This window comes from Malus domestica, chromosome 13, assembly GCF_042453785.1.
Source record: "Malus domestica chromosome 13, GDT2T_hap1".
Lineage (NCBI taxonomy): Eukaryota > Viridiplantae > Streptophyta > Magnoliopsida > Rosales > Rosaceae > Malus > Malus domestica.
The window spans coordinates 1582266-1603463 of NC_091673.1; the positions used below are offsets into that span (position 1 = coordinate 1582266).

At 35.0% G+C, this 21198-nt stretch overlaps 2 protein-coding genes across 2 annotated transcripts; both read left to right on the top strand.

Annotated features, from left to right (window-relative positions):
• The first annotated feature begins 8565 nt into the window (after positions 1-8565).
• On the top strand, positions 8566-10320 carry LOC114820579 (uncharacterized). The gene is made up of 5 exons (XM_029091560.2): positions 8566-8948; positions 9076-9291; positions 9409-9504; positions 9586-9666; positions 9768-10320. The coding sequence occupies exons 1-5, from the start codon at positions 8625-8627 to the stop codon at positions 10299-10301; spliced, it is 1251 nt and encodes a 416-aa protein (XP_028947393.2). The 5' UTR covers positions 8566-8624; the 3' UTR covers positions 10302-10320.
• A 4739-nt stretch (positions 10321-15059) lies between these two features.
• LOC103414217 (MLP-like protein 34) lies at positions 15060-20752 on the top strand. The gene is made up of 4 exons (XM_029091561.2): positions 15060-15303; positions 16048-16313; positions 19550-19745; positions 20245-20752. Exons 1-4 carry the CDS (start codon positions 15120-15122, stop codon positions 20508-20510), a joined length of 912 nt encoding a protein of 303 aa, XP_028947394.1. The 5' UTR covers positions 15060-15119; the 3' UTR covers positions 20511-20752.
• The last annotated feature ends 446 nt before the right edge of the window (positions 20753-21198 follow it).

A 21198-nucleotide genomic window follows, 5' to 3' on the forward strand; every position in this document is an offset into this window, starting at 1 on the left:
GAATAATGCTTACTGGAGCCATGCACTTATATGGATGGAGAAGTTGACTGCATGTGGTCAAATATTCTAATGAATAGGGTATTGAGTTTTCAATCATGCATTCAAAGTTCGAAACTTCCTCTCCTCTAAATTATTATAATAATTTCGAGTTTTTTCCACTCAAAATATGTTATTAATTGATAGTAGGTAATAGATAGGGCCCACCACCAACACATGTGAATCTCATTGCTTTTAGAGAGATGATAGAAATGATGGTGTAAATATGTAGTAAAGAGTATTATTTTTGGGTAATAAAAGGATTGATTGTATATATCTAATATAGCATATCATTAAGTGTAATTCTAGAGTGACTAATTTTTTTTTTAACTAAATGACATGAGAGATATTATTATTATTATTATTATTATTATTATTATTATTATATATTTGAAAGATAGAGATGAGATGATATAATTGAGCAAATTAAATAAGTTCAGTGGGGAGGCAACAATTGTGATTGGCGAGCTAACTCTCCAAGTAAGTGTGTGTGTGTGTGTATATATATATATATATATATATATATGATGATGAGATCATACAATTGAGCAAATTAAATAATTTCAGTGGAAAGGCAACAATCGTGACGGGCGAGCTAACTCTCCAAATTGCATTGAAATTCATATAACAAAAGATAAATCTTCAATAAGGCAGCCTCACCACATAATTTTTAAAGAGATGATATAAATGATGGTGTAAATATGTAGTAAAGAGTATTATTTTTGGGTAATAAAATGATTGATTGTATATATCTCATATAGCATATCATTAAGTGTAATTCTAGAGTGACTATTTTTTTTTTAACTAAATGACATGAGAGATATTATTATTATTGTCACATCCCGGTCCGGGCCCCCACCACATCCCGGGCTCGACTTCACCGTAACACGATATTGTCTGCTTTGGGCCCTGAGCACGCCCTCACGGTTTTGTTTATGGGAACTCACATGAGAACTTCCTAGCGGGTCACCCATCCTGGGATTGCTCTCGCGCGAACTTGTTTTTTTTCGGAGTTCCGATGGAACCCGAAGTTAGTGAGTTCCCAAAAAGCCTCGTGCTAGGTAGAGATGAGAATATACATATAAGGCTTCTTAATAATAATAATAATAATAACAATATTATTATTATTATTATTATTATTGTCACATCCCGGCCTGGGGCGGACCACTTCCCGGGCTCGCTCCACCACCGTAGTACGATATTGTCCGCCCACCGTAGCACGATATTGTCCACTTTGGGCTTACCATTCCCTCACGGTTTTGTTTTTGGGAACTCACGAGCAACTTCTTAGTGGGTCACCCATCCTGGGAGTGCTTTGGCCTTCTTCTCGCTTAACTTCGGAGTTCCTACGGAACCCGAAGCTAGTGAGCTCCCAAAATGCCTCGTGGTAGATAGGGATGAGAATATAGATTTAAGGATCACTCCCCTGAGCGATGTGGGATGTTACAATTATTATTCTCATTATTATTATGATGATGATGATTATTATTATTATTATTATTATTATTATTATTATTATTATTATTATTGTTATTCTTATTTTGATTATTATTATTGTTGTAATTATTATTGTTGTTATTATTATTATTATTGTTGTTGTTGTTGTTGTTGTTATTATTATTATTATTATTATTATTATTATTATTATTATTATTATTATTATTGCTATTATTATTGTTATTCTTATTGTTATTGTTATTATTATTGTTATTCTTATTGTTATTGTTATTGTTATTGTTGTTGTTGTTGTTATTATTATTATTATTATTATTATTATTATTATTATTATTGTTATTATTATTGTTATTGTTATTTTGATTATTATTATTGTTATTATTATTGTTATTATTATTATTATTATTATTATTATTATTATTATTCTTATTGTTATTATTCTTGTTATTATTATTATTATTATTGTTATTATTATTGTTATTGTTATTGTTATTGTTATTATTATTGTTATTCTTCTTATTATTATTATTGTTATTATTATTGTTATTCTTATTGTTATTGTTATTATTATTGTTATTATTATTATTATTATTATTATTATTATTATTATTATTATTGTGACGACCCGTTCCTAATTTTATGTTTTTACAAATTTTAAAAGCATGACTTTACGAAAATACCCTTAGAGGCGAAGGTCTTGACTTTCGTTGACCAACGTTTAGTGAGACTTACGACTTATTCTTTTAGCGTATTTGCGTAGCATCTGGTGATACGAACGTATAGACTCAAGAGGAAGTGAATTTGGAGTTATGGTTAAAGTTTTACGAAGCTACAAATCTGAAAAGTACGTTTCTAAAGTTTTCCATTTATTATTTTATATATTTCATAAGTATTATTATATTAGTTTAAGGTTATTTAGAGAAAAAAAGATTGGGCAGAACTGCCCAATCGAAGATAGAGGGAGAGACAGAAGGAACGAATCAGAAGAAAGAAGGAAGAGGGAATAACCAACCAGAGAAGAGAGAAATGAGGGAAAGGAGAGAGGGAGGGGATCCAAACCCCCTCAACCCGGGGAGTCCTTAGACCCGCGCGCCGGCCCTGTTTTTGGGCAGAGAAATCCGACGAGTTTTTGATGAAATTTCGACAAATTAAGTTGAGTTTCCACCTGGAAACCTCTCACCATCGTTCCACCTTCCTTTATCATACAAAAATGGGGTTGTTTGGGCTCGGTTTTGGAAGAATCGAAGTTGTGGGCTTAGAGGACACCCAACGGCGAATCCGCCATTCCTACAACCATTTCCTTCGATTATCACCACAGTTAGCCTTCCCTTGGACCCAGGAATAAGACCTAACTGGTGGTTAGAGCGGTGGAGCTTCAGAGACGACGAATCGATAACCACCATTTTCTAAGGTTCCAGTGGGTTTAAGCAAAATTAGAGCTTTTCCCGGCCAAATTAGACTTGGCCGCATGTATAAAGTTTACTCTACTCATTGAGATCTTCATTCCTATAAATTTTGGTAATTTTTGGAAATAGTTGGATTTTCAGGAGAGTCGGGGCGCCCGACTACCACCCACGGCGGCGTGTGGCCAGGGGACCGTCGATGTTATTCTTAGGCTAAATTAGATGCCTTGAGCTCAGTTTTGGTAATTGTATATCGTAGGTTGATCGTTTGGACCTAAATTCATTAAGATATGTTAATTGGTAAAGATATGAATCGACGATCCGACCGTTGGATCGTCACCAAACTTTAATATGTTATAGTACATAATATTTGAGGACCATAGGAACTTACGGATCAGGAATCCGGGATACGGATTTTCCCGAATTGGATTTGTAAGTTCTTAAAATAAAATGTTAACCGCCACTTGGTTTTGGCAATTGGCGAAGATCCGACAGTTGAATCGTAATGAAACTTTATGATGTTGTTTTAGAAGTATAATTGGATATTTGGATGTAAGGGATCGGAAATCCATGATGCGGATCTTCCGAATCGAACTATGTAGGGATGTGTGTTATGTAAGTTACATATTTTATTGATAAGAGTTCTGAGTTGCGATTTGATAATTGTTCTAGGCGCCAATCGTTCATGACGCCTCTATGATTGTCCTAGGGAGTTGTAGCGTGAACTCCAGGTGAGTGGGGTTTTGTTTTTGGTATATATGTGTATGCTTGGTATTTTTCCCAGAAAATGCATTTAAATGGAATTATGTTTTGAAATGCCTTGCCTCATGATTTATACTTAGATTATGAGTTAGTATAGTATGCATATTGTGATTTTACGATGTGGATGCTTAGGTAAGTACTAGGTAAGTTATAGATTGTTAATGTGAGTTGATGAGTATGTTGAGATGAATTGAGAGCTCATAAACCTGCACCCCGGTGTTAGTGCTCTGCCAGATGACAGGGCCTAGCCTTCATGTGATTGTTCACCTCCCGCACCACACGCTCACCTTGGATCCAAGGCAGGTGCTAGCCTGTCATACAGACCACACTAGGTGGTTCCGACTCGTAGGTGACTTGCGATAATTCACACAGTCTTCACGTGATCGTAGCAATTAAATGTATTTATTTACACCTAGCCTGTCGTACAGACCACATTAGGTGGTTTCGACTCGTGTGCAGGATTTGATTGATGAGTTGTGGACCCAGCAGTACAGGTCACTTTGGGTGACTCCGGCTGACATTCTATTTCATATTGGTTTATTTCACCTGACTTATTTATTTCTTATTGAGCTATTTGACATGGCATATAAGTGGATTTTTCTATTTCGAGTATGGTTTCGATATATGTATATATTCTATTTTCTGGGAAATTATACGGGTTTTATGGCGATGGGTTACTACCTTTGATAATTGAAATGGTTTTTGAAAAGCTTTGTTTTTGCCCACTCACACTTTCTGTTTTGCGCCTCTCCAGGTTTAATTTACTGAAAGTTCGTATCGACGATGATTCTTGGCAAATCTCAGAATAGGTGGTTACTTTTGAGGGTATAATCCTTATCCACTCCACTGTACTTACTTGTGCTCTAATGTCATGTGTGAAGTGGGTTCATTTCTGCTCACTAGCGCACTCTGGTATTTAGGCACTCTTAGGTTTAAATTTATTCACATTTTTTATCATTATCACACTTTATGGCTTCATCACCTTCCAGGTGTCGGCCAGCACAGTTCGATTTGGAGTCTTAGTGGACATTCCGGGTTGGTGTGTGTCAATTATTATTATTATTATTATTATTATTATTATTATTATTATATATATATTTGAAAGATAGAGATGAGATGATATAATTGAGCAAATTAAATAAGTTCAGTGGGGAGGCAGCAATTGTGATGGGCGAGCTAACTCTCCAAATATGTATATATATGGGATAGGATCAAGGGACAAAGATTTTGACAAATATTTTTACACTCTATTGTAACCTTTAGATCTTATAACATTGAATGGTGTTAATTAAGAGTTATGTGGAGACTTTTAAACATTAAATGAATTGAATGATGGTTTGGAATATATAAATTAAAAAAAAATTGATTTAAAAAAAAAAAGGTTAAAATTTGATACAGAAAAAATGTGAAACTAAAACTGCAGTGAAGAAGCCTAAATCCAAAATCTTCATTCTTGGATCTTGGGTTGTTAGAGTTTTGCTATGGATGTGACAAAGTGGTTGAGTTGTTCGTCTAAACTTAGAGCGCTTAAACCTTCTCAAGATAAAACCCTAATTTTTTTTTCTTAAAGCAAAACTCTCTCTTTGCTTAGTAGCATGTTTTATTGTTCACTAGGGTTCAATGTTTGAAAAGGCAAGAAGAGTATACATTTTCAGACAAAAAAGAAGGAGAAGACTGCCTCATCGGCAAACAAAGAGGAAGATGGAGGGTAAGAGTATTTTTAGGGTTCTGTTTTTTTTTTTAAATTCTATTATTTTATCATATATATATATATTTAATTAAATTAGTGTTTTCCTTATTAGTTATAATCCAAATCATCATCCAATTCATTTAATGTTTAAAAGTCTTCACATAACTCTTAATCAACACTGTTGGATGTTATAAGATCTAAAGGTTACAAAAGAGTGTAAAAATGTTTGTCAAAATGTTTGTCCCTTGATCCTATCCCATATATATATATATATACACACACACATACTTACTTGGAGAGTTAGCTCGCCCATCACAATTGTTGCCTCCCCACTGAACTTATTTAATTTGCTCAATTATATCATCTCATCTCTATCTTTCAAACATATAATAATAATAATAATAATAATTGACACACCCCGACCCGGAATGTCCACTAGGACTCCAAATCGAGCTATGTTGGCCGACACTTGGAAGGTGATGAAGCCATAAAGTGTGATGATGATGAAAAATGTGAATAAATTTAAACCTAAGAGTGCCTAAATACCAGAGTGCGCTAGTGAGCATAAATGATCCCACTTCACACATGACATTAGAGCATAAGTATAGTGGAGTGGATAAGGATTATACCCTCAAAAGTAACCACCTATTCTGAGATTTGCCAAGAATCCTCGTCGATACGAACTTTCAGCAAATTAAACCTGGAGGGGCGCAAAACAGAAAGTGTGAGTGGGCAAAAACAAAGTTTTTCAAAAACCATTTCAATTATCAAATGTAGTAACCCCTTGCCGTAAAACCTGTATAATTTCCCAGAAAATAGAATATATACATATATCGAAACCATACTCAAAATAGCAAAATCCACTTATATGCCATGTCAAATAACTCAGTAAAAAATAAGTAAGCCAGGTGAAATAAACCAATATGAAATAGAATGCCAAATTACAAAAGAGTGTAAAAATGTTTGTCAAAATGTTAATCAACACCGTTGTGTGTGTATATATATATATATATATATATATATATATATATATATATGATGAGATCATACAATTGAGCAAATTAAATAATTTCAGTAGAAAGGCAACAATCATGACGGGCGAGCTAACTCTCCAAATTGCATTGAAATTCATATAACAAAAGATAAATCTTCAATAAGGCAGCCTCACCACATAATTTGTGAGGAAATTCTGCATTTGGAGTAAGATAACGCTCTACTAAAGATTTTAACCTCCAATAAATGAAGTGAACCATACCGTATTGTTCACAATTAAAAATCTTTGCTCCCTGACAGATATGGGTATATGTACTCATATATGAAATTATTGGGGACAGAAAATTAAATACAAGGTCCTGCCATAGACAGCCTTGTGATATTCAACCCATGTCCAGCGGCCTATCTGAATTCAAGGGTGAATGAAACTAGAGCGGGAAAGTAATGGCTCTGTCTTCTATGGCCAAAGTGTTAAACACAATTTAGCACATAACAGCCTGTGATGATTAATTGTTGTTGATCTAAACACAAGTCACTACTCATTACTGTTGAAGATAGAAACCATATCAGCAGAAGAATGTCTGTTAGAAATGCTGTTAGTAGCTGTTAGAGTTTGTTAAGTCAGTTAACTCCAGCTTAAGACACAAGAAAGCTCATGAGAGCTATATAAAGTTGTAGTAGTATCTATGTAATTCATTCAGAAGTAATGCACTCAAATAGTATCTCTCTCATCAATTCCTTTCTTTTCTGCTTTCTCGTTCATTTAATCTTTCTCTTAGTTCTTCATGTTCATCTGTTAACAGTTATAATATTAATTACATTTCACATAATAACATCTATAGAGAGGTTCTGTTCTCATTTAGGTATTAAACCAAGGAAAATGCTAATCCGACTCGCCTAAAAGATAATAGCATGTCAAAGATGAAAAAACCACTTGCAGAGACTTTCCATTATCGTGCACGCCTTAGCTAATTAATTAGCATATCCTGATGGTGGTTTGCTCCATAATTTTCAAAGATTTGATGGATAATGGTTTATTTTATTGGATTATCAAGTTTACTATCCGGATCTCACTTCAATTGTTCATGTATTTATATGTCTGTGGATCTTCAACTAACCTACCAGCTGGTAGCTGTTAAATGGAAAGTCTCACAGGATATGCTAATAATGGTTTATTTAAATTTAGTAGCTGTTAAATGATAATGATGTGTCTGTAGATCTTCAACTAACATACCACATTTAATAGTACCGGCAAACTTGATGAGACATACCAGAATTCAATCGGATCGTGTTGAAAGAAACATTAATGATTGATACCTACATAGCATTATTGGAGTGAATGATTGTATATGATATTAAGCCGTTAAGATCTTTGGATACGAAGTGTGTGTATATATATTACATCACGATAAAACTAATTTAGTTTTATATTATTTTAATTAGTGATAAGATTAAAGAAATCAATGATTTATGTTATCTTGCCGTAACCTAAGGGCCGGTTTTGAAATGTTAGAGGTCTTGTGCAGAAGATAGTAGATGAGTCTTTGTATAAAAATTCATGCTACAAAGCTAAATTATATGTCTATAGTTGTACTAATAGTAGAATATTAAAGTGCGCAACGAACAAAACTACAAAATAATAAGAATATTATTAAACAAACTGAGAATGTATTCTTATTATTTTGTAGTTTTGTTCGTTGCGCACTTTAATACTGCTAGTGTGTTTCTGTACATTTGGTTTTCCTGTGTCTTTACTTCATGGCACAAGAATATATTCACTTTTATTAGTCCAAATGGTGATTCGTTTCAAATGCAAGAAATGATTAGTTTCTAATGTTATATTTTTATGGTTCAAAAATTATATAGATGTCGCGGTTGATCACTCGTCGTCGGAGTGTGACCAATGCGTCTCCCGCATTATCAGCATCTACTGCTCCACCCATGAGTGCTCTATTGATTCAAGAGCCTACACCCCTTGCTGAGGCTACTTCTACGGCGTCTCAGGTGCCCGTCTCATCGACATCATCAGTGTCGATTCAGCCACTCAGTGCACGGCGGCCTCACCGGCGCCGCCGCGAGCCGGAGCCTTCTGATCACACTTCCTCGGCATCCAGAGTCGGGGGTGAGGCCTCCCAGCCAGGTACAATTTTTTCTAATTCTCACTACGTTGTATTTTTTTTTCATTTTAAAACTATTATTTTTATGATGGTGAAAATATGTTGGATTGTGAAAATGTGTTGCAAGTTGTGAATTACTGTTATTTTATTGTTTTAAGGTTTTGGGAAATGCTATACTATTATGGGAGGTTGTGTCGAATTTTTTGTACAAATTTAAGCTTAGGGTTTTCACCATTTAAGTATTTTTGGCTAGCTAAAAAAAACACCAGGGGGCCTAGTCGAATGCTGAAGCAGAAACAGAACGTACGTCAGACCGGCGCCAAGATCAAGATTGTGTATGACCCGCGACATCGTGGAGCGTCTACCTCACAGCAGAATAGCTCCATCGTTAGTAGCTGTGGTGTTGTTATTCGAGACAATTGTCCTTTTCAGTGGCAGTCTTGGGCAGAAATTCCCGAGGACAAGAAGGAACTGGTGCGACACGAGTTGTCGGTTAGTATATTAATTTTTAGCCTTTATCATTTTTTTAATTTTGTTTACAAATATTAAAAACCAAAATATATTATCTTTAATATTATTAAATTTCTTACTATTATTTTATTATTTTTCATATTCGTAGTTCATTTATGATCTTGATGACGCATCCCCCGAGGTCATGGCCTACTTAGAGGAGACCTTAGCAAGCCGGTACAAAAATTGGAAGCACAATTTTCACAATCATTTTAAGATATGGGATAATCTGGAGATTGCTCGCTTACATGTTCCAAGCGAATTGAATGACCGGCCAGAGGATTGGGAGTGGCTCTGCAAGCATTTTACGGACCCAAACTTTGTGGTATGTGCATAATATTTTAATAAAAATTTATTATTGTTTTAGTAATTTTTTAAAGCTTTTTTTATTAATTTATTTCAAATAGTTTCACTAACATGTATATTGTGTGTTTAACAGAAGAAATCTGTTGCTGGCCAGATAGCTCGAGAGTCAAAGACACTTCTCCACCATTCTGGTTCGAAGCCCTTTTCGTATAGGCTTGAGGAACGACGTCAGGTAATACTATATTAACTTTGAAATTTTATACAATTTATTTATTATTATTAATAAAATTTTCTTAATGTTTTTTTTCTTCAGGAGGGTTCTAAGTTCCCAGAGATCGACATGTTCAAGGACGTTTACGTTCGACCTGGTAATGAAATCGCTGGGCAGTTTTATGTAAGTATATGTAATTATTATTATTCTTATATGTATGAATCGTTCAAATATTATTTATATTTTGTTATTAAACATTATATGTTTTTTCTTTATTATTACAGGATACTATGGTGGAAAAGAGCACTGCTGTTCTCCAAGAAGCAGCATCGCAGCTTCCCCCGGAGACTTCGATCGAGGATGTCATGGTACCAGAGGATGTAGGTTTTCAAATCATGACTGAAGTCCTGGATGAGAACCTTGGTCGTCGTCATGGCCAGGTTGTTCGGGGTATGGGGAAATCACGGGTTCGTGAGACGGGTGCCTCTTCTTCCAGATTGAACACATCATTGATGGATGAAGTGACAACCTTAAGGGGTAAGCTTGCGATCCAGGAAGAGCAGATGAGGGTCCAGGGCGAGCAGATGAAGGAGCAGATGAGGGCCCAGGGCGAGCAGATGAAGGAGCAGATGAGGGCCCAGGGCGAGCAGATGGAAGCGCAGCTGAGGGTCCAGAGCGAGGAGGTGAGGACCTATGCTGAAACGGTGAGAGACCTTGTACGAGCCATACAGACGGCCGGCCTACAAGTCTCGCTACCAGCACCTCATCTTGATCCACCTTCGATCTCAGAGCCACCTCACCCTCCCGATACTCAGTAGCTTGATGTTTTAAACCTAGTTCACTTGTACTTTATGTATACATTTTTATATATTTTATAATTAAATACTTTTTCTTGGTTAATTAATTATTCTTTACAATATTTATCAAAAATTAAAAAAAATAATTAGTTTTGACCAAAATATTTATAAAAAAAAAAGGGTTTGCGCGACGTAGGTCGCGTCACGCAAGGAAACTTTGCACGACATAGGCCCTGAGTTGCGCAAGGCCACTTTGCTCGACGTAGGCCCTGCGTCGTGCAAAGTTGCCTTGCGCGACGCAGGACCTACGTCGTGCAAAGTGGCCTTGCGCAACTCAGGACATACGTCGTGCAAAGTTTCCTTGCGCGACGCAGGACCTACGTCGAGCAAAGTGGCCTTGCGCGACGCAGGACCTACGTCGTGCAAAGTTTCCTTGCGTGACGCAGGTTATACCTTGGTCGAGCAAACTCTAGCGTTACCGGCTTGGCGCGACGGGTTTTGCACGACGAAGGTACGTCGCGCAAACCCTTGCGCAACGACTTTGGACTTTGCACGACGAAGGTACCTACGTCGCGCAAAGTGTTTTTTCTACTAGTGTAATAGTAGAATATTAAAGTGCGCAACGAACAAAACTACAAAATAATAAGAATATTATTAAACAAACTGAGAATGCCGAAACGGCTACAAAACCCTAAGAGGCTACATTGTGACTAACTTGTTTCTCAAACTAAATTACAAGCAATATTTATAGAGAACTAAACCTAAGAAACCCTAACTAGGATAAGCTAAGCCCAATTCCTAAACTAACAAGGAAAATCCAAATACTAAAATAAACATAAATACTAATATTTTCCAACACCCCCGTCAAACCCATGGCAGTACACCACATGGGTTTGCCAAAGTAGATGTGGATGCAAAACTCCAAATTCCAGTGCCGATGCCGATGCCGATACCTATGTCAATGCCGATTCCAACTTCCGAACAAACTTGAACAAAAAACAAAAAATCCAACTTTCGCAACGATTGCTCGAGTGGCCTAAAACCTCCAACTTTTTTCCTTTGCCCGTGTGGGCCTCAAACAAGCAATCAATTTTACCTTTTTTTTTTTTTTTTTTAATCCCCCTCCTTTTTCTTATTCCTTTCTTATTTTCTTCCTTTCCTTCTTCCTTCTTCCTTTCTTTGTTCCTTTTGTGCGAACAAACAACATATCTTTCTATTTGCCTATTTTTTCCTTTTGTGCAAACCAACAACATCATCCTTTTATTCTTTTTTTTTTCTGCGGGTGTATGGTTGTGGACAGATCCAGATGCAGCTGTAAGACTACTCAATTTCAAACTTTTTCCTTGCAAACAATCAATACCAACTAACAAATCTAAAACGAAAACACAAACAGCGGAAGATGACTAAAACAAAACCGATACAAACAAATTGGCACCCATCAACAACAGATTAAATCTTGAAGGATCCAACCAGCTATGATACCAAGTTGACACAACCCGACCCGGAATGTTCGCTAGGACTCCGAATCGAGCTGTGCTGGTCGACACCTGGAAGGTAATGAAGTCATAAAGTGTAGTGATGTGAAAAATATGAATAAATTTAAACCCAAATTGTCACATCCTGACTCGGGCCCCCACCACATCTCGGGCTCGACTCTACCGTAGCACGATATTGTTCGCTTTGGGCCCCGACCACGCCCCAACGGTTTTGTTTCTAGGAACTCACACGAGAACTTCCCAGAAACAAAACTGTAAGGGCGTGGTCGGCGTTTATAGGGAACAATATCATGCTACAGTGGAGTCGAGCCTGGGATGTGGTGGGGCCTGGGCTGGGATGTGACAATTTGGTATCAGAGCCAATCCCTGATCGGAAGTGTGCCGACGAGGACGTCGAGCCCCTAAGGGGGTGGATTGTAACATCCCACATCGCCTAGAGGTGTGGATCCTGTAAGCCTTATATGTATATTCTCATCTCTGCCTAGCACGAGGCATTTTGGGAGCTCACTGGCTTCGAGTTCTGTAGGAACTCCGAAGTTAAGTGAGTTCGCGCGAGAGCAATCGCATGATGGGTGACCCACTGGGAAGTTCTCGTGTGAGTTCTCAGAAACAAAACCGTGAGGGCGTGGTCGGGGCTCATAGCGGACAATATCATGTTACGGTGGAGTCGAGCCCGTGATGTGACAATTCTAATAAGTGATCTAAATGGAGTACCATTACTTGAGTTATAATTGAAATCAAGAAAGCTAATATATACGTCTATAGTTGTACTAATATGGAGATTGGGTTTTCCCTATTGATATAACTGCTAGTGCTGCCCTTTCTGCTATATTCGTAATAATGCAATTTGTAGGATATCATTGCTAGAGTGGAAGTGACATTAAAACACAATTAAAAAAATTCAACAAAATCAAGAAAATAAATAAATAAAAACAAAAGAGAGAGGTTGTATTGGCATACAAAATAAAATTGTGACACGTAAACAAATAATTGCCCATAAAATTGCTAAATTTGATCACAATCTATTGATTAGTCTCTTGGGTTAGCTGTCCGATCTTTAGATATTGAAGAACGTTGAGGTTATACTATAAATTTAATTGACAATATAAGAAATAACTCAACTTACTTATAAGCCCATGCAAAATCACTCATCCATCAATGTGAGATTCATTCTCAACAAGTGTTGATGATTTGTCCGGAGTTGCAACATCCTTAGTTAATTTCTCAAATTCATTCGACAATTTTGCAAGTGGGTGAAGGAGCCTCGAACCCAGATGAGGAGAGATGCTTTATTTCCACTTGGGTAGTGTTATTCACACATTCTTTTTTACCTCCCACACACACTTGTTAATTTTTGTCAATTGATCTTCTTCAATTCATTCGATATGATGCCACAAATTGAGAGAGGTGTGTGAGAGGTAAAAATGAGTGTGTGAATAGCACCACCCTTTCCATTAGGACAACTCTCCTTTTATGTTGGTTAAGTTCAGCAAAAGAAAATTGTAATTGTCCTTTAATGACCAATTTCCCTTGTTCTTAGTTAATTTTATGCTGATTCGAATATGAAAATTAATTGACTTTTTCTTCCAAGTGCGTGTAACATGTATTGTGAGAATGGATGACTTGAATTTGTTTGTCCACAATATCTTTTTTATCAAGTGTCCTTCTACTTATTTAATGACATATGACGTATGTGCTCGTGTTATGGATACATTAAAAAATATCTCTTTTTATGTTCAAATTCTCCATCCCTTAATTTAGAGAATTCAGGTTATTCTATAGCTTGTCAAAACAAAAGATTGTTCAACAGCAACCACCATTATATTAGACATTACGGACTGTCCACAATCCACATCCTGGAACCATAAACTCGTGGTAGGATGAGGAGGAAAAATTCATCCTTACGCATTTTTTAAGAGAATTATCGGTAATTGTTGTATATACAATCTTCCATCCACTTTCTCCAATCTTCCACGTAACGATTTCTTGTATATACCAAGTCTTCATACACTGTGGCAGCGTGGTGCAATTTTAAATAATTGATATTATTTATAGACAATATTTTTTTATGGTCTGAATAGACTATATCTAGAAATAATGCAAGTCAGGGATGATCCATTGGCAATGAAAATCTTCAAAGATCTAAAAATATAATTTTTTAACAAATGATATTATCTACGTTAAGAGAAAGGGATGTGCTTAGCTTCACAATAGACTATCAATAACGTGATTCAAATTGGTCTTTGGCGAGAATCAGACCGAAAATCTCTCACTTACAAATAAAAAAGAATATCATTAAATCGTAGTATTAAGTGACATAGATCTAAAAACATTAATTTAGCGAGATTTTGTGAATCTAACATTTATGGATACCCTTACCTCATCAGTCATCCCCCTACTTTTTTTATCATTTCTATTTTGTTTTATTAGATAGTCGGAGTTGGTAATGACTTTTTAGCAAAAAATAAAGATAGTGAGAAATGATTCTCTCTCATTCCATTTCCCAGCTCCGGTTCTCTCCTCTTTCTCTTTCCTTTTTTTTTTCTTTTCCTACAAAGAAGACAATACAAGATGTTGACGTGATTTAATCGTAATCATTCAACTAGAAAAATACTGAAGAGTAGAAAAAAAATGGAAAAAAGAGAATCCTGATTAAAAAAAACAGACGTATTACAAATCAATCTATCCGAAAAAATAAATAATGATAATAAACGTATGTACACACAATATTTTACTAGTGTGATGGTCAACTACACACAATGTTATTTGTGAATTGATAACATATACTGTCCTATTGTGAATTGGTAACATATACTGTCCTATTGTGAATTGGTAACATATACTTTCCTATTGTGAAATGATAACATATAACTTTGTCATTGTATAAAACTGAGAAGACACTATAAAACCCTTTTATCTATCAATGCATATTGTGAACTTGTCTTCATAGGATTCCAATTAGAGAAATACCAAGGAGACTCTCAAAAGTGGAACTCTCTTAATGGATTCTCTGCCATCTCATATTTTTGGCACAATATTTTACAATGTTAATACGAGAATTGATGTTAAACTGTGAGATGATAGATAATTCATAAAGAGTCTCACTTTTAGAGAGTTGATTTTGCATTCGAGAAGTATGATTTTAAAAATATATGACTTACTGTCTATCATGTGTTTCATGATTTAAATGCTTCTTAAATTGGATGACCCACTATTAAAATATTATGCAATTTAACTCTAGTCACTTGTATTTAATAAGGAGGTAGGAGCCGAAATTATACACACACTTTAACATTCTTCCCTTATAATTTCTGAGTAGCATCCATCAAAACTGCCCATAAGCATGGTTCTGCATGGTAAAATTGGGACTGAAATAGAAATTAAGGCACCAGCTGACAAGTTGTATAACATCTTCAAGAGCGCCCACCTCATCCCAAACATTTCTACTGCCCATATCAAAGGAGTTGATGTTCATGAAGGAGACTGGGAAACACACGGCTCTATTAAGATTTGGAAATATGAACTAGGCAAGTACAAATTCAATTTTTATTCATGTTTAATTATTAACTATATACGTACGTATGACCCTAATAGATGTGCTCAACGTCATCATACGTTCATAGCATGAGTTTGCATGTTTGTATATATACACCATAGTGTTGAGAGTTGTCCCGCATTCGTGAGGGACAAGGTTTGCTATGTGCATATATGGTCTTGGGCTACTCCCCATATTGCCAATTGGTTTTATGGTGGAACCCCAATTTCATCATGGTATCAGAGCGGGTTGTTCTCGTGTGAAGCCAAATGACCACACACGCTCCACGTCACCCAGTTGTTGTCCACGTGTAGGCTTGAAAATCCGCCACACGTGCGGGGGCATGTTGAGAGTTGTCCCATATTGGTGAGAGACAAGGTTTGCTATGTGCATATATGGTCTTGGGCTACTCCCCATATTGCCAATTGGTTTTATGGTGGAACCCCAATTTCATCACATAGAACCTCTTAGTTATGTTACTGTTTCCTTCAAATTTTGCTCCGGGCTATGAGTTTCCAATACGGTAAATACATGTTCCCTAAGTACATGCAGTCATGTTGTCCTGTTTTTTCCAATGGAGCAAGATCCTGATCACTGGAAGGGGCTTCGATCTATGTATATACATACACACACACACACACACACACACACACACACACCACATACAGAGAGACTGAGAAAGATTATTTATTTTGGTGTGGTGAAATTAACCATGAATGCGTGCATGCATATATAGGGGACCATGTCGGAATATTCAAGGAACAGGTGGAGCTAGACGATGAGAACAAGGCCGCAACTCTGATTGGATTGGAAGGAGAAATGTTCAAGTATTATAAGAGATTCAAGGCTGTCTATCAATTCACTCAAAAAGATGAAGGCACGGGTATTGCCAACCTGTGGATCGAATACGAGAAACTGAACGAACATGTTGAAGCTCCAGATAGATATATCGGTTTGATGGTTAACCTCGTCCAGGATCTTGATGCTCACTTTCTCGGGGCATAAATGAATTAATTAATGAATAAAACCGGGTAGCATATGCAACGGTTGGAAAGAGGTTTTACTGGTCTTGTTAAACGTAATTATATGTAATCATGCATGCATTTGTTCATCAATGCGTACGTGCATATATAAAATGGTTTTCTTAATTATGTATGTGTGTATTGTGAGAAATATACGAAGGGATGTCCTATGTATGGCATAGTTATGTGATAGATTATGGTTATGGATCATATCTATGAAATAGAGAAGTCTTTGTTGATTTCTCCCTGAATTTGTAGAGTTCGGTCAATTTTTTCTTTGAACTTTAAGTCAATTTCTCCATCAACTCTTATAATTATTCAGTTTTGTCCCCTGCTGTTAAGGTTTTTGAATTTTTCATCCAACATGTCATTAACGTTTGCCTAGTTTGCAGCTTCAAAGAGTAGAAAAGTCATTTTCCTTAATTTATATATATATATATATATTTATTTATTTATTTTTTTTTTTCTTTAAATTTTTATTCTCTCTCTGAAACTCTCCTACACGGCCAGGCCATGTAGGAGACCTCCATCATTCCCAAACTTGAACGCTCCTCTCCCAACAATCAACGAGATCGGTGAGATCGAACCCTAGATTTCTGCCATGTGTGGAAAAAGAGGGTGGTGATTGGGAGTTTGGGCCTCTGGATGATAAAAAAGACCATAACCACCAATGCAATCCCCTTGCATATATAGCCTTAATTGTACTCAACAACTAACATGTGTGAGTACCTCAACCTCACCTGCCCATTTAATCATTTCTTTCTTATTGTGCAATCCTTAACAACCTAAAATATAAGTCGAAAAGATGTCAGTTTAATTTTCAGAAATTGGCCTTTTCTTGATTTTAAAATTTTCCGGTCGTTTAAATTTTAGTATTATATTATATATGTGGAACTTCTAAGTATTTTTTGTAACTAAGTATCTTTATCCCGTGGAGGCAAGATCTCCCATAGTGCATAGACGCATATATTTTCTCACATTTTTTATTTATGTCATTCATATTGATTGAATTAAAAGAGAATTCAAAAAATTAAATTAACTTAGAATGTGTAAAAGGAGAAATGGGTGTGCAAATGGAGATCTTATTCTAAATTTATCCAACTAGATACGTATGAACAATTTACTACACAACTTGCCAAATCTCTTTAGCGCATGCGTTAAGGTATTGTGAGTAACCTAACTGTGATATCAGTTTCTTTGTATAACTTTTGACAATCATGTTGTTCAGGATGTATTCTTACTGTTAATTACACAATGAATTTTGAGTTTTTCTTTTGATAGTTCTCCAATATATATGTACTGTCTGTGAGAATGTGAGGACAAAGTTCCACATCGGTGAGAGATCAAACCATGCAAGGCTATATTAGAGGTTACGCTGCTTCCTGTATTGTCAATTGATTTTATGATGGAACATGAAGTTTCTTCATGGTATATATCGAAGCAATGTGTGAAGCCCAAGTGCCCAACAGCCACTCAACGTCATCCTATTTATGTTGTTCATGTGTCCGGCTTGAAAATCATCACACGTGAAGGGGCGTGTGAAAATGTGAGGTCAAAGCCTCAAGTCAGTAAGGGACCAAATGTAAAAACTTATAAGAGATTGAGCTACTCTTTATATTGTCACTTGATTTTATTGTGAATCCCAACTTTTTTCCATTGCACTTGATTAATTACACAGCTTTTAAAAATGGGGAGTTCGTTTTTCTTGATAAAAAAATAATCGGGCAAGGGAGTCGGTGATGACTTCTCAACAAAAGAACAAACTTAATAGGGCAAGGGAGCCGGTCATGACTTCTCAACAAAAAAACAAACTTAATACCTAAATTTTAATCTATCCAGAAGGGACAAAAATGTGATAATTGATTGAAAGGGTAAAATATAATATTGTAAAAAAAAAATCCAATGATTGGTTAATTTGGGTACTGCCACTTGTACTAATATTTTCGATTACAATAATTTCACAATGACTCGCTTGGACCTTATCTGTTCGAAAGTATGAAATAATCACATCATTTAATACCTAAAAGCTGAGTAAAATAGTGAGTGACTTTAATATTAGGGTGATATTATTGATATTTAAAAAAAGGGTTTTTGAATTTTAATCTTTGAAGAAGATTAAAATTTAATAAAAACTTGATGTTAGATTAGATATTGATTTTAGTTCTATAATGTGTGCTTAATTCTAATTTATATTATTATTTTTAATATTTAATAGATATCTTATTTAATTTCATTATATTAAAATTAAAATTATTTATTATTTAATTCATTATATTTATTTTACTTATTCTAATTAGTGTACCTACACGTCTATATCATAATATATTTTACTAAATTAGTGTACCGAAATGTCCTTACCTCAATATATTATAGTGAATTAGTGGCACATAAGAAAATATGCAAAATCATAAGTGTACCGAAAAATTCTGTACCTAAATATATGATATTAAACTAATGTACCGAAATGTTGGTACCTAAATATATTATAATAAACTAGTGTACCGAAATGTCCGTACCTAAACATATTATATTAATGTATCAAAATGTTTGTACCTAAATATACTGTAATAAATTAATGGCACATAAGAAAATATGCAAAAACATGTGTACCGAAAAATCTTTAAGAAAATATTTTCTTATATAAGATACTTACCATAAAGAAAATTAAAATTTATAATACTTTCATAAAATTTAATTTATGAACGCTATAAAATTATAAATAAAAAAGAGAAACATTTAATATGCTGGCATTACTAAAATCAATTTTTAATCTTGTATAAGACATTTTTCTAAACTTCATCTTATTTAAGAATTAAAATCTAGTTTTCTATTTAAAGGATCTTATTTAAGCACTTTTTACAAGTGCATTTTTCATTATAAATATAAAAAAAAATTATGTGCACAATAATTTTTTAAGATATTAACAATAGCATCCTAGAATTATTATTGATCCAAATCATGTACTTAACCGAAAGTTATTACGACATTTGTCTGATTTCCTTTATCTGAAATTTTTTTTAATAAATAAATGTGTTTCACGTTTCCTCAAAAAAAAAAAATGTGTTTCATGAAATTCATGTGATCCTTTGAAGCATTACATTTTCAAAGTTATCCAATAAATTAATATTACACAATTAAATATTGTAGCAGTAAGGGCTGCCCTTAAGTTTCTATAAGAGCCTGCCTTGTACGAATCTCTGAGTACCATAACAACGGATCATCATAAACATGGCTCTGCGCAAGGTTGAGACTGAGATTGAAATTAAGGCACCCGCTGAGAAGTTCTACAATATCTTCAAGAGACAGGCTCACCACGTCCCAAACATTTCTTCTGGCAGTATCCAGGGAGTTCAGGTGCATGAAGGAGACTGGGAAACTCATGGCTCTATTAAAAGTTGGAATTACAGTGTAGGTAAGGCCATCTGTACATAATATATAAATATGTACATGTATTTGGTGTGTATCTTTTTTCTCGAAGACGAGAACAATTATATGTTAATCATAATTCAACAATATCAGCAGGATCGCAATTAACGGAACCCTAATTCACAAGTGAACAACTAACCCATGAGTGAAAAATACATACTGATATAATGGATAATTAAAACAATATATCATATGTAAGAATTGGAACTGATTTTGAATTCAATACTCAAATGTTGGTAAAGAATCTAGGTGTGCCACAATAATGCAGTTGGTTCAACTCAAATTTGAAACTTAGACTCCATTTTGACAACCATTTCATGTTTAGTTTTCAAAAAATTAAAATTAAAATCAAGATAAATCTACAAAAACTCACAAAAATAACTTCAGTTTTCATTTTTGTGAAAACTTAAAACAAATTGTCTATCAAATGTCCATTTTAGTGTTTCTTTGGTTAATATATAGATTGCTTTCTTGTGAATACATAGGGGACGAAGTTGGAGTATTCAAGGAAAAAGTGGAGTTTAACGACGAGAAAAAATCCATAACACTGAATGGTTTGGAAGGAGATGTTTTCCAGTATTATAAGAGCTTCAAGCCAGTCTATCAATTCACTCAAAAGGATGAAGGCAACATTGCGAACTTGTCGATTGAATATGAGAAACTGACTGAGGATGTTGCAGCTCCGGACAAATACGTCGGTCTGATGGTTAACATCGTCAAGGATCTTGATGCTCACTTTATCAAGGCATGATTAATTAAGGAAAGGAAAAGCATGCAATGGTGAAACGCGACATCCATCGTTAATATGTAATATGTGTGTTAATAATGCGTGCTTTGCTTGATAAAAATGCTTTGCTATGTGAGTTTGCCTTATAATAAATGTACGTGAGGGGATATCAGATATAGGATTGTGATGCATAAACTATGATGTGGGATTGAGATGTATAAACTATGGTTTATATGTAAAATAAAACGTGCAGTGTAACATCTCCATTTTGTTGCTCATCATCACATAAAATGGCCTTAATTAGTCTTCTTTAAAGAAAAAATAGTCTTCTTCTTCTTCTTTTTTTACAATGGGGATATGATCCTGGAAGATATAAAATGGAAAAAAAGAATATCCTCATTGTTTAAAAAATTATACGGTGAATTAACGTTGAAAAAAATGATTTGCATCATATAAATTACAACCAATCACTCCAACAATGCTAAGAGCGGAATCGTTGAAGTTTCTTTCAATATGATCCGCTTAAATTCTGCTATTATTGGATACTTTTTTCTTTCCACTTATTGTTGATGTCTCATCATCAAGTTCGCTATTACATATTAAAATTGAAATATATTGAGCATGCAATGCACCTTAGGGTTTACACACCTCATGATGAATAACGGGATGGGATCATCGGTGGATGCATAATTGTAATTTTTCATGTGAATAA

Coding starts and splice junctions, on each gene's coding strand:
- LOC114820579 (XM_029091560.2), top strand. CDS start 8,625: ATGCTATACTATTATGGGAGGTTGTGTCGAATTTTTTGTACAAATTTA. Junction 9,505..9,585: donor GGCTTGAGGAACGACGTCAG/GTAATACTATAT, acceptor TTTTTTCTTCAG/GAGGGTTCTAAGTTCCCAGA. Junction 9,667..9,767: donor AAATCGCTGGGCAGTTTTAT/GTAAGTATATGT, acceptor TTATTATTACAG/GATACTATGGTGGAAAAGAG.
- LOC103414217 (XM_029091561.2), top strand. CDS start 15,120: ATGGTTCTGCATGGTAAAATTGGGACTGAAATAGAAATTAAGGCACCA. Junction 16,314..19,549: donor ATGCTCACTTTCTCGGGGCA/TAAATGAATTAA, acceptor CCATAACAACGG/ATCATCATAAACATGGCTCT. Junction 19,746..20,244: donor AAGTTGGAATTACAGTGTAG/GTAAGGCCATCT, acceptor GTGAATACATAG/GGGACGAAGTTGGAGTATTC.